This window comes from Hyposmocoma kahamanoa, unplaced genomic scaffold, assembly GCF_003589595.1.
Source record: "Hyposmocoma kahamanoa isolate Upper Pololo Valley unplaced genomic scaffold, ASM358959v1 172, whole genome shotgun sequence".
Lineage (NCBI taxonomy): Eukaryota > Metazoa > Arthropoda > Insecta > Lepidoptera > Cosmopterigidae > Hyposmocoma > Hyposmocoma kahamanoa.
In genome coordinates this window covers 89,716-104,806 of record NW_020653622.1, presented here as the reverse complement: position 1 = coordinate 104,806, position 15,091 = coordinate 89,716, and the positions used below count along the sequence as shown (strand labels likewise).

Genomic DNA, 15,091 nt, shown 5'->3' with positions numbered 1-15,091 from the left:
ATGAATGAATGAAATGATTTAAAATTAGCAGATTTGGGGTCCTGTTCCTTCTCATTTGAGAGGTCGAGGCAGTTCTAGTTCCTGTCTGGGTTACAAACAATTTGTAGCATGCAATCAAACAATACCTTCTCAAATCTTAAAAAGTTTTCCTGTGCGGAGCGGTCCCGCAGTAGTATATATAAGTGAGGACCTTTATTTATTACTTTGTATCGTAGTGTAATTTAAAACTCATTAGTCATCGACAGTACGTGGGGTCAATCAAGTTGGTTTATTATGTTTCATAATAAGTTGGATTTTTTTCTCTTAATTTATTTTTTTAGTGACGGGACGAACAAGTCGTGCGCCTGATGGTAAGCTACGCGCCTGTCTATAGCAGTTGCAGTGTCACTCACGAGCTTTAAATCACAAAAATCTGAGAGACACTGCCAGTGCGCCCGTCACCCTGAGACATACGTTGACAAGAGCCTGTAATTTCACCAGCGCCCTTACCCTTCTAAACCGGAACACGGTAATGCTGATATTACTGCTTGGCGGCAGAAATAGGCAAGGTGGCAGTACTTCCCTGGACGAACTCTTTCACAAGGACCTCCACTGCTGCTAAACAGTACTACATACAATAGACCAGCAGTGTCAGGTCATCGAAGTTGTGCCTGAATGTAGGAAGATTTGACATTGGCCTTGGTGATTTGTTATTGTATGTATGTTGTAAATGTTACAAGCTTTATAGACTCAAGCGGGGAGCAGGCATCGAGCGGTTTTTTTAAATTATTATACAATCCAGACATAATTTTGCACTTGATTTTAGGTCCAAATAAAATGCAATGGGCCGTTTGGCCGCGTTCCAACGTTGATGTGAGCGGTGTCCATTCCATAAATAAACAATCGTCTATGTTTGGAACCGCTATGAAATCTTATTCGGACGAGCTACTTTTAAAACTCCATGGTTACGCTGCAGAAACACGCTCTTGCATACTGCCGTCCTTATCAAAAGTAATGTTGTAACCATAGCCTTAACGAAAGGAATGTCTCGGTGCACATAATTTATTTTAAAAGAAGAAAAAAGAAACCGACATCAAAAGTTAGCTTCTTATCCGTCCGTCCATCTATTTATTTGAGTCTTGACATATGCATGCCTCCGAAGTTCCGTAATTATTGACATAATACCAATAGACAAGAAAATGCAATACATCTCTCGACTCTTTTATTTTTTTAATTTTAGTGGTGAGATATTTATCAAGTCAACAGATTATGTAACGTAGATTACTCAAGTTGATACATTTTAGTACTTGTCTAATAAATTATAATGAAATGAAATAAATTGTAAATAATTATAATAAACTCTTATTATTTATTATAATGAATCGTCGGATTCTTCTCCATATGAACGGGAATCATCCCTTGAATCCTCATTAACATTAATAATTAATTCTTGAGTACACAAATTGTCAAACGCAACATCACGTTTAAGAGGGAGCAGAGGAAATATTCCTAATTTGATTTTAGAGGGGTATATCCACTTTAAAGTTAAAAATAAAATATTGTATGAGTAACTACACGATATATTCAAGCATAGACACTAATCAGAAACATAAAACAATAAAGTTTCCTCGATAGATAAAAATCACGACGTGACCTCTAATTTTCACATTTTTTCGATTCATCCTCGAAATGCTACAGGTTATTAGGACAAAAATTAGATAATTAATGTCGTCAAAACTTTTTTGGCATGCTACCTCTTAAAATTTCTTCATAAATAAAATCGATTGTTATAAAAAGTCGGATCAGAAACGCATTAGGATGTCACTAATTGTAAATAATTAGAATTCGAGCTGTCAAAAGTTAAATAAATGGTAGGACGGAGTATATTATTATGGAGAATTACATCTATTTGCCAAGTTTTATTGAAATCGGTTAAAGGAAAGGGCGCGAAATCTGATTGATCCCCTAGTTTGCCACCCTTAGCGGTGGAATATTTTTTTCAAATTTGAATGGTACCTATATCGAGGTACCCTCTTTTCCAACAAAAAAAGAATCAACAGAACACGTCCTCGATTTTTTCATCGGGTGAAAAGTGATCGAACCTATTTATAAAAGCGTAAAGCGCGTAGCAAAGTCGTGTACTCACAAAACCTCACAATCTCGGACACAGCCTCAAACTCGAGTTACACTATTGATGGACATAATAATGAACACGTCCTCCATTTTTATCATCAGGCGAAATATGGTCAGGGCTTTTTGTGAAACCGTGTAGGAAAGACGTTTCGAAAGACAGTCTCGAAATAGAGAACACAATAAACAGGTCCCCGATTTTAGTCATCGAATGAAACATGGTCGGACCTATTTGTAAAGGCGTACAGCAAAAGACGTGTACTCACCAGACCTCACAATCTCGGACATAATCTCGAAATCGAGTACACATTGATGGACATAATAATGAACACGTCCTCCATTTTTATCATCAGGTGAAATATCGTCGCCTCGCTTTCTCAAACTCGTATCTCTAAAGAGTTATTATTCGGGAGATGGCAAAACGTTCTATTTATTTTAAATATTCTTAAAAAGGGTGTTAATTTGGACTCATTACTTCAAGAACAGGTAAAAGCCACTGTGTGAATATGAAGGAAATGCGATGTGAAATAAGCCTGCTAAATGTGTACATACAATCCATTTTTTTTTACAGTAAACAGTACACAATAAACAGGTCCTCGATAATTGTCATCAGGTGAAAAATGATAGAAATTATTTGTAAAAGTGTACAGCCAAGACATTTACTCACCAGACCTCACAATCTCGGACATAGTCTCGAAATCGAGTACACTAGTGATGGGCAACATGAACACGTCCTCCAATTTTGTCATCACGTCGGACACAGTCTTCTTGCGCAGCTCTAGTGCTCCTGATATTATATTAACTTCGTCTTTATCTAGATCGTTTACATCTGTTGTTACCTAAAAAGTGAAATTGCGGTTAGACGTGGGCAATAGATAGAGATATATTTATTTGTAAGCATACACGGTAAATACAGTTTACATATTTAAGATTACACTTATAGTTCAGCGTGTTGCGCCAGGACTGGCATACAAATATTAATAACAAACATACATACAAACATTACAACAAATAACGAATATACTTCGTTCGCATTTATTCTTAAATTCATATTACATTACATAATTTTATTTTTTTTAATTGAATAATATAATTAAAGAAAAAATAGGATTTAATAAAAAAGATGGCCGCATGTCAAAGTACTAAATATGTAGAGGGTCGCAGGCTTCAAAATTTAAATGTCAACAACTCATTAATTACATTATAAAAAAACAATTTGTCACAAGCAATTCAAATAGTATTTTCTTAAATCAAGACGAAGGTAACATTTTTATATAATCATATAATACAATAATGGGAAGTAGAGCCTTTTTATTATTTGTTTTTGTTTAATTCAGGTAACATGACCCATACAATATAATTAGACTTCATGGGGCCACTTCACGTAGCTACCTGTAGTCGCCATTGGGTGTTTGGTGTACTTGGAAAAATATTTGACGTATAGACATGCAAACACTGACAAATCGACCGTCTACACACATGGAGCCAGATAAGAAGTTGAAATAATGAATATGACCGTAGTGTGAACGGTTTACTTGTGTAATTGCCACAATTGCAAGCGATCAACGCGCGTTAGGGCGAGTTTGGAGTTTGCTGTATGTTGAATACTTTATATTTTTCGATTTCGTTTTTTGACTTCAATATATTAGAATAAATATATTTTTCATCAATATGTTATGATATTTGTATTTGGTTTTCAATGACTTTTTAGCCGTAGCGCCATCAGTTAGGTAACTTTACAGCTACCAGCCCTGACTATAGATGTAGTTATTTGTAATTAAAGTAACACTATTTATTTATTTACATGTATGGACAGCGACGCGAGACGCAACTTAGGTGTTTTTCATCCGGGAATCTGGAAAAAAAAATTTATATAATGAAGACTTACCTTTACGAGTTCTTTCAATCTCTCTCTGTTATAGACGCTGCCGATTTCCTCGCCCAGGAAGTAGTCGAGGAGTTTGCTTATAGGGAACGCTAGCGGCGCGGTCAGTGCCATCACAGCCTAAAATTGAAATGAAATTAAAACTAAAATCTTTTACAGCCAGGTGGAGCTACTGTCCGCCATTTTTATATGCTTTAAGTGGCGACGACGTAAAACACTTATTGACAATAAATTTTAAAACTATTTAATACGCCTTTTAAAGAAACTTACAAAAAGCTATTTAAGGTTACATAGCGCTACAAAATGCTATTTAATGCAATACAGAACTATAAAACACTATTTACGCTACCTAGCGCTACAAAACGATATTCAACGGTACGTGATTCTACAAAGAGCTATTGAACGTTACATAGTGCTACAAAATGCTATTTAACGCTACAAAACGTTATTTAACGCTACTTAATGTTACATAATGCTATTTAAGGTTACACAGAGCTACAAAATGCTATTTAACGCTACAAAACCTTATTTAACGCTACGTAATGTTACATAAAGCTATTTAAGGTTACACAGCGCTTTAAAATGCTATTTAACGTTATTAAACGCTGTACAGTTCCACAAAACGCTATTTCACGGTACGTAGAGCTACAAAGCACTATCAAATTTAATACAGCCCTATTCAACGCAAAACGTGGAGAGGAGTAGATCTCGAAGTACGTGTTTTGTTTGACCAGATTGAGATGTGTTTTAAAAAGGCCAGCCAAAAATACCTACAAGAAACGTGCATGTATGTAGGTACTGACACGAAAAAGGTTTATCAAGAGCGTAGCTAGCAGTTCACTAGCAATAGAGCTTGTGAAAGGTTCGTCTAAGGAAATACTGCCACCTTACCTATTTCTACCGCTAAGCAGTAACGTGAGCATTACCGGAATGCGGTAATGCTCATTTTACTGCTTTTAAAGTTAGTCACGATAGTAGTAGTCACGTTACTGCGGTTTAAAGATTTGGAAGAAGAAGGGTGTTGGTGAAATTACAGGCACATGGGACTTGTTAACTTATGTCTCAGAGTGACGGGCGCAGTGGCAGTGCCTCTAAGATCTTTGAAGCTCTGAGTGGCACTGTGGTCGAGTGCCGTGGAAAACAGACAGACATGACATTCACTATGACCATATTAATGATACCCTCTCTAAGGTAGTTTATTGGTTTAATGCTAACAATTTATTGCTTTATGCCAAGAAGACAAAATGTGTTAAATTTGAATTACCTAACGTAAAAACGACTAGTCCAAGAAATAAACGGAGAAAAGTTAGACCTTGTTAATAAAGCAGTCTTCTTGGGAGTGACCTTAGATAGTAAACTTCAATGGTTTCCACAGCAGATTAAGCTCCGCTGCATACGCAGCCCGCAGAATACGTGAGCTTACCGATGTTAGTACTGCTAGACTAGTTTACTTTAGTTACTTCCATAGCATAATGTCCTACGGGATTCTCATGTGGGGTAAAGCGGCATATATTCAAACCATATTTGTATTGCAAAAACGAGCGATTCGTCCTGTGTACCGTCTAGGCTCTCGGGTATCTCTCAGAGAAAAGTTTAAGGAGACTGGTATCATGACTGTGGCATCACAGTACATTTACTCAAATATTTTATATGCCCGTAAAAATATACATAATTTCAATAAGAAACAAGATATCCATAATATTAACCTTAGAGCTAAGTCCAAACTAATGGTACCTCGATTTCGTTTAACCAAGGTAAAAGACTCTTATGGGGAACTGTATACGTTTTTACAATAAGATTCCGGAGAATATATTAAGATTATCATTTCCTAAGTTTAAAAACTACATTAGAAATATTTTGATTGAAAAGTAATATTACAAAATTGAAGAGTACGTGTTAGATAAAGATGTATGGAAAGACGACATGGCTCCATCCACACAAATTTGATTCAAAATGTATTCCATAGCATTTAAGTTTATTTGAAAAGAGCAATCCCTAGAGTTTCTTTCTCGTTCTTCTCAGGGAGGTCAGCATAGTGAACGAGCAATAGCTTAAATGTGACGTTTTCAAAGGTAAATTTATTTTACCTATGGAATAATTAATCTTTGACTTTGACTTTGGCTTGCACACCGGTTTTCATGCTGTCGCCATCGCGGAAGTCCCGGGTTCGATCCCCGGCCGGGTCAGTGTAGAAACTACTTTTTTTCTACACTGACCCGGCCGGGTCTTCTTCGGTTCTATATTTCTCGGGTCAGGGTCTTTGTGGTACCGTCGTTGTTTCCAATACCCATAACAAAAGTGCCTTAGCTACTTACTGTGGGATGAGAGCAAGGTATGTAATGTTGTCTAATATTTTTAGTAGCAGTAGACCTTCTTGTGAAAGAATTCGTCCAGGGAAGTACTGCCACCTTACCTATTTCTGCCGCCATGCAGTAGTGTCAGCATTACTGTGTTCCGGTTTCGAAGGGTAGGGGTGCTAGTGAAATTACAGGCACATGGGCCTATTCAACGTATGTCAAGGGCGCAGTGGCAGTGCCCCTCAGATCTTTGCGATTTAAAGCTCTGAGTGGCACTGCAACTGTTATGGACAGGCGTGCCACTTACCACCAGGCGCACGACTTGTTCGTCCCGTCAATTGGTGTTATAAAAAAAAAGGTTCAGTATCCCTGTCTATTGACATCAGTTATTTTTATTATTTGCAAATATAAAAAATGTTGAAAATAATATAAAAATTAGACAACAGCACATACAATGCTCATCCTAAAGCAAGTATCTAAAACACAAGTGTTATAAATACCTACATAATACAGTAAAGACTAACTCAATTTATTTTATAAATCATTCGAGAAAATTGGATAAACAACTAATAGCATGATCATAATTAGACGCCCAAAATGTAAGCAAAGAAATGTTATGTAATGCCATTGTCAAAAGGTGAATGTAGGTGTGCCATTCCTTCTATTTTTAATGGAGTTGGAAAAGATGAAGGTTCTCATTTTCTCAATTATCTATTACAAAATATTATCAATGAACAAAAACTTTAACAAACGCGCGAAGACAACAAAACATTCGAATTCAGGGCTCATTGAAAACCAGCGCCACAGTCAATTCTGGCTGTGGTAAAAGCTGAATGTAGTCCTTTTGCGTACGCCACGACTGCACAAATGACTGAACAATTTGTTGTTATTTTGCTTTTTTTTTTCCTTTTTTGTTTGTTTTGATAATTTTAATGTTTTCTTTTTTCATTTGTTTGTTTTACGCATGTCTATTTTGTTTATTAATTATTATTACTGTTATTATTTTTAATTTTAATGTTCATCGTACTGTGTTATAATTCATTTTTTTTTGTATCATGTGTTGTGGCGTCGCAATAAATGTCTATTCTATTCTATTCTATTCTATTCTAATTCGAGAAAGTAAGCAATAATCACATCCAGAACGCCACAAAATAGCGGAACAAAAAATGTTTTTGATCCTCATTGTGTTACCAGTGTCATAACATTATTTACGACATTATTGTATTGAACAAAATTAAGTAAAAATACATACTGTAAAATCTGGAAACGAATTCTAAACGTTTATTATCGTTCAAAATAGGAAACTACCATTTGAAATGTATATTTTGTTTGGTTAATCACTATGTTTACACTTTTGATATCTAATTGTGATTCACACTATAACTAATAGTTACTTAATGAGTAACTAACACCGTTAACCACGGTTTAAATAAAGAGTATTTTATTTTTTTTATAATACCAAGTGACGGGACGAATAAGTCGTGCGCCTGCTGGTAAGCGACACGCCTGTCCATAACAGTTGTAGTGCAACTCGAGAGTTTTAAATTGCAACAGTCTCAGGGGTCAATGGTCACTGCCACTGCACCCCTCACTCTTGAGATATACACACATCAAAAAAAGTTTGCGATCAATAGCATAAGCTCCTATAATTCTTTAAATTTAACTTTATCAAGAAAAAATCTATGTTGTATGCTTTCTTTAAATAGGAATACCCTGTTTGAAATTAAAATATAAAACTATTTTTTATTATTTATTTTAAAAAATTGAGCCATTAATCATAATGTAATAGTGATAGAAATTTCATAGAAAGAAAAAGACTGTTTAATTACACTTAAACAACTATTTATTATTAAAAGGTGTGAATTCAATATAAAATAACTCCTCCCCTGGCTCGAATACATGCGAAGATCCTCCTGGGCATGATGAGGATCAAGTTATCCAGCATTTCCTGGGGTAACCTATCCCATTCTTCAATAGCGCTTCCCTGAGCTCTGGAACTGTCTGGGGACGTGGCTCACGGTTCCATACTGCTCGTTTAAGAGCATCCCACGCGTGCTCTATTGGGTTTAAGTCGGGCGAGCCGGCAGTCCAGTCTAATCGTGTGATATCGTATTCTTGAAGAGCAGCATTGACTCGTTGAGCTCGATGTGCGGGCGCATTATCATCGACCAGTACAAATTGGTGCCCATGGTTTACTCGGAATGGTCTGACGATATCATCAATAGGAACTGCTTTGTACATGTCTGCTGTCATGAAGCCCCGAGACGGGATCAAAGGCGTTCTAGCTCCAATCATAATGCCACCCCAAAAGGACACCGATTTTCCGCCTTGCTGAACTGTTCCAGTGGCAGTTCTTTGTCTTTCACGGTCGCCTGGTCTTCTCCAGACACGGACACGTCGGTTATCTGGATGAGTGCTGATTCGGGATTCGTCAACGAAGAGACAGTTTTGCCAAATGTTTTCGTCCTCACCGTCTTCATTTTGCCGAAGTCTAGCCCACTGCAATCTTCGTTGTTGACGTTGCCGGGAATTGAGCGGAGCTCGCCAAGACCTCCGTGCTCGTAATCCAGCCTGGTGCAAGCAATTGCGAACGGTCTGCGTGCTAACTTCAAGCCCAGAGGCGGCCCTGACTTCTGCTTTTATTTTAGTGGCGTTGATTGTTGGATCACGGGCTGCCAGCAATCTAATATAGCGCTTTTGGGCAGCTGTCAAAACAGTTGGGCGACCGCTGCGGGGTCGGTCAGCTAAATTCCCCATTCCGTGATACCTCTGCAACGTAGCCACGACACAGGATTGGGATATAGCAAGTCTGCGTGCTATTACTCTCGTGGTGTATCCTTCTTCCCTCAAAGTTACTATTCTAGCTCGTAAAACCTCTGATAATCCTCTTGGCATTTTTTCAATCACAACTTTCCGCGAAAAATATCTTGAATCGCTTATAATTGACTAAATCAGATTTCTGAATGAGCGTAAGCTAGGACTGAAAGCCTTTTTATATGAAAAAACAATTGAACGGGGTCATTGTTTTATGTTCTAATTTATTTTTAAATAAAGAATCTAAAAAGAAGAAAAAATCATAATATAATCTACAGTAACAAAAAAGATTTCAGTTTTTCGAAGTGATCGCAAACTTTTTTTGATGTGTGTAGTTAACAAATCCCATGTGCCTGAAATTTCACTAGCACCCTCAAAACCCAGTACGTAGAATGCTGACATTACTGCATGGCGGCAGGAATAGGTAAGGTGGTAGTACTTCGCTGGACGACTGGAGTACTTCGCTCTTTCACAAGGAGCTACTAAAATGTTATAAAGAAGATCTCTGTACCAATAATAATCATTATACATATCGCACTGCTATTACAATAGTGTTGTAACTCAAAATATGTGAAATTTAATATTATATCATTACTGAACGTAAAACTTGATTCTCTACACGCCAAAAAAAACCGTCGTTAGAATATTGTAAGAAACAATCAAAAGATATCTACTTAACTCAAAATAAAACACACTTTATGTGAGCTAGTTCTAGCCAAAATAATCCTTATTCAAAAACATGACATCATTTTTTCCATTTTATTTTTAAATTTATTTGAGAAATTGTTTAAGTGTAATATAAAATAATAAACCATAAAATATAAATTTTAATGATTTTTTTTGCGGGAAGTGAGTAATTCGTCTCTCATCGATTCTGAGAAAGTCCTCTTTTTGAGTTAATACACTATTGTATTAACAGTGTGATACGTGCAACATGAACACCACACGCGTGACACGTAATGCATTCCTAGACGCATCTTGCATGACGCACGCGCCACGTCGCCTATTCAACCATTACAAAAACAGTCACTATAATAAATTGCGTACTTAATATCATTTGTGATTTATGTGTGAAATGGCGTACACCGTACAACAGTACAACTTTTTTATTTTTATAAAAAGTAAGTGCGCATTTATTCTCCATCTCACCTGGTAGAAAGTGACGATGAGGTCGACGATGTAGCATGCACACGGAAATAATGCCTATTCACTCTCGCCTTGAAAAGGTTCAAGTTGAAAGGGTTGTAACACTAACAACCGTGATCAGGATCACGGTTGTTAGTGTTGGTAATGGCCACCACCTCTTTCGATAAAACGCATCTTTACGAGAGCACAAGTATCTGCCACGATAGGAATAATATTCAGGAAGTAAAAATAAGGTTGGTTTTATTACAGCTGGTGAACAAAAAAGCGAATTAAAAAAAATACAATCGTGAAATAAAATTGTAAAACGCAGGGACGCACGATCTAAAGCAATGATTCCCAAAGTGGCAGAATATCGACCCCTTTAGATTGACAATGTCTACAATTGGTCTATGACAGCATATATATGATATAAATGAGTCCACGGGAGAGGATCTCGTTTAGGCAAGTCGGGACAAAAATTTTGGATTTCCATAAATAAACTGTTGTCCATAAAAAAATTGTAGAACGTAAATTTCATTTCATCTAGTTATATTTTAGTTATCTATGTAAATCGAGTTTTTAGGTTTTCGTGATTGTTACACATAGGAAATGAAACTATTTTTCCGGATTTAAATCGCGTATATTTGTTTTTTTTTTTTTCAAACAAACCAACGTTTAGGGCCCTTTACAGGTTACCCATAGTCACGGTTGACTTCCTATGTGTAACAATCGCAAAAACCTAAGAACTCGATAAGTGTCAAAGAGTTGAATTTAAAACTATTTCAAATAATTTATCTATGACCTTGTTCAAAAGTGGTACGAAATCATCATTTTTTAAAAACATGTATGTTCATTAAACGTAATTAAGATAATTATGGAGATAAGCATTCGGAAAACTTAATGACTCGTTTTAATTAAATATTAATTAAAACGAGTTAATTTAAAAAAAAAATTAAAACGATTAATAAATATATAATAACATGTGTCTTTTTTTAATATTTTCACTCTACAGTTCTACTACATTATTGCAGAGGCCAGAAAATAAGGGATTGCTGGACGAAGCATGAGTTGTGAAAGAGAGGAAGATGTATGTATACTATAAAAAAAGTAAAAAAATATTAATTAATATACAATACAATACAATTGCTAATAGAAAACGTTATTGTTTTTCCAGGCATATTAATAGTAGTTTGCTGAACTTTGGATGTTGTGTTTGAATGTGTATCTATTACTGTATTTTCGTTATAGCTCTTCTCAGTAGCACTCATTTTCGCGACCGCAATACAAAAAAGACGAAAAAACAAAAAATACCCAAACATTTTAAACACGAATTGAGTCACAAAACTGCCAATAAAACATCATAGTTTTAACATTATAATAAGCTTAGGTACTTGAAGCGCGTCATGGTACGAAAAGTCAAATGGAAGGTTAAAGAAATATTGTTTTAAGAGGTTGTGGTAGGCCCCCAGCTGTCACATTAGAAGTCGACGGGGGTTTACCAAGCGAAAAAGTTTGAGGACCGCTGGTTTGGGGTACGCTATCAGGAATTTGCAAGCAGATGTTAGAATTCACAATGTTTTTTTCGTTACCGGTACATTGTAAAGTTAACGTTATCGGCGTTCGTTTTATATTCATTTTTGCATGCGTGTGACTGTTACCTCTGAGTCCCTACGTAAAAGGATTGTTTAGCACGCGCGTTCCATACAAAGCAGTTTGATTCTATTTCAGGTGTTCACTAATTAAACTCAATGACGTTTTCTAGACATGCTGAATGATTTTTTCGGATGTAACAAAACGCATATTTCCTTATTTAAACTAACCAAAATTTCGGACTTTTTTCAGGTCCCATGGACACGGGTGACTAAAATGGTGTAGGTCATCAACCAGTTATATGTTTGATTTTTTCGGATGTAACAAAACGCATATTTCTGTATTTAAACTAACCAACGTTTCGGGTTTTTTTTCAGATCTCATGGCCACGGGTGACTAAAATGGTATGGGTCATCAACCAGTTATGTGTAATATTAAAGCAAACCATCGTATTCTGAAGCATAGTTACAAAAATTATTAATGTACAACATATATAAACATATTCCAATTTATGTTACATATGATTTGTAAAATATTTTAAATAACATGCCTTGTAAACTCACGTACGTTACGGAATAATTAGTATCAGAAGCAGTAGAGCTCACTGTGAAAGAGTTCGTCCAGTAATGTCAGAATTACTGTGTTCCGGTTTTGAAGGGTAAGGGTGCTGGTGAAATTACAGGCACACAGAACTTGTCAACTTATGTCTCAGGGTGATGGGTGCAGTGGCAGTGCCCCTCAGATCTTTGCAATTTAAAGCTCTAAGCGGCACTGCAACTGTTATGGATAGACGTGTAGCGTAGCTTCAGGCGCACGACTTGTTCGTCCCGTTACTTAATATTATTAAAAAACAAAAATATATTATTTAGCGTAAGCAGAGTTTGCGCTGATCATCGAGTATATAACCAGAAATATCTACGAAAAGTCATTTAATTTGTTTGAAAACTATCTGCCAAATCATTAAGGCGACAACTGCGCTCCGATTGGCCAGCCCGAATTCGAAACAATTGACGAGTGTCGTCAATTGTTTCACTTCAAATCGACCAGTTTAACTGGGGCTTTGTTATAATGGCGGACAATTATATATTTAATTACCGATGAAATTTGATTCCGTTTGTTTTGTAGTTAGATGTTTTGCTGGTTTTCCCCACACTACCGAATGGAACAGCACGCTATCGTTAGAGATATTATCTTTATTACAATAAATATAGAATATTTTTGGAATATACGGAGACGTACACACAGGTGAATTGTTGGCACTGTGTATATTTCAGTGCAAATGAGAGTTTATATTTATAAGTGATGTATCACTGACGAGTTGCCAGGGATGGATGGCTTTTAATTCGTATCTATTTCTAGTTATATACTCGATGGCATACAACTACGTAAGCTAAGCTAAGTTAGATAGCTTCGTTTGCGGTGTGGCCTGCGCTTAAAGGTACTCTTGACTTGGCCTTGCTTTAGGACGTCCCCAATTTGGCAGTACATACACGCTCGTACAACACACGCACGTTTAAGGGTAATTTCACCTGGTCTTTCTTTAGGACGTCATCAAATTTGGTCGTGTTAACCACGTCTGGATCGGTCGTGGGTTAACTCGTCACGCATCTTAGTGACACACAGTGCCCCTAACGGACTAACTATTTTGGTATTTTACTTACAAATTTTCGTAAATTAATAAAAAAAAATTGAAATAGTTTTTATATTTTAATTATGTTTTATTCAATGTGACCACGATGATATTCATATATTTTTTTATGAAATTACTCTACTAGTTTGTTATAATTATTAAACAAAGATTAGATACTTAGAAAAAAATTCACTTCGATTCGGTTGGATTCGAACCAACGTCTCCCAGCAAACCGTGCCCGACGCTATGCGAACTAAGCCACGGAACGAACCAACGGACCTCACGAGTGTTTTCATGTGTTTATTGCAGATCTTTGTTTTTAGTTTTTAATGACTTTTTTACCGTAGCGCCATTTGTGACAAATCTACGAAAGTTTTTCTTCACTCAGCCAGGTACCTTTACAGCTACCAGCCGCTGACTAGAGATGTCACTTTTAACATTTTTATGAATTTTATTTTTTTAATGGTGGTTGAAAACACAACTGCGCGATAAAAATGCACCTTGTGGCTGGAGCAGATATGAGCGCCGATAATAGACGAAAAAATGTCGGCGGCGGCGGCGTTTCGACGGCGCTAGGGCGACCATGAAACGACTTCGTATAACGGTGTTTGTTTTTACAAAAACCGTTATACAAATATTTTTTGAAAGGGAAAAAATAAAACGTATTTTCTATAGTACCTAATCAAATTTTTATCAGTTCCATCAGGCGTTCCGATCGTACGCACGCTTCCGTATTGTCTATGCGTAGTGAAAATGTCAACGCCAGAAATTGACAAACTGATGTTTTAAACTAAACATCTTCGAATATAAATTCACTAAGATTTTTGTTATAAATGTCAATTTCTGGCGTCGTCCATACACAATACAGAAAGATGCGCGTGCGTACGATCGGCGCGCCTATTGCATTTGTCGGCGGCTGCGGAGCGGGGGGAACTCATATCTAGGCTATAGGATGCTACAGTACCAAAATCGTAGGAACAAGGTGTCTCTACGACGTGTGACGGGTTAACTCCAATTTTGAGATATAAAGGAATTTTTTGAATTGTAATTAATACCTTATTGCACTTACCTTAGTGATCATAATACTCCTGGCTCCAACCATCAATCCGTGTCTAGAGCAAATAGCCTGCGGCGTTATTTCACCCAGCAGTACGATAGCCAACGTGGAAAATATCACCGCAAAAAGACCGCTGGTTAATTCGTCCAGTAATATTGTAAAAGTCGAGTTTACAGCTACATTTCCCAGTAAGATACTGCATAGGAGGTAATTTCCGTGGTCTCGCACAGGCATTATGGCACGGGCATATTTTCTTTCTTGTTCTGTACCTAAAATTAAATAAGGGCAATACTGTTTAACCCATATACATAGCAGTAGGGTCCGGAGAATTCACTGGTAGATGTCCGTACTGCAAAATTAAGTTCTAGAAAGAGCGCGTTCCTATTAGTCGCGACGACAGATGGTCATGCAGTTTAAGAGCTTTTAGCAGCGATGCAAACGCGCGATCGCATATCGATGCAGTCGCGAGTTTGTATCGATGCAGTCGCGTGTTTGCAATCGCCTATAAATCGCAAGTGTAGCGATGCAATCGCCTATAAATCGCAAGTGTAGCGATGCAATCGCGCGTTTGTATTGATGCAGTC

At 36.8% G+C, this 15,091-nt stretch overlaps 1 protein-coding gene across 1 annotated transcript in view; it reads right to left on the bottom strand.

Annotated features, from left to right (window-relative positions):
* LOC113225738 (metal transporter CNNM2-like) overlaps nucleotides 1-15,091 on the bottom strand; it is a 53,640-nt gene that overhangs the window by 25,548 nt on the left and 13,001 nt on the right. Inside the window, exons 5-7 of the mRNA XM_026458140.1 lie at nucleotides 14,520-14,776; nucleotides 3,998-4,114; nucleotides 2,777-2,948 (exon numbers count right to left, since the gene is read on the bottom strand). Of these exons, the coding sequence (XP_026313925.1) occupies nucleotides 2,777-2,948; nucleotides 3,998-4,114; nucleotides 14,520-14,776 (546 nt within the window). The remainder of the gene's footprint in view (nucleotides 1-2,776; nucleotides 2,949-3,997; nucleotides 4,115-14,519; nucleotides 14,777-15,091) is intronic.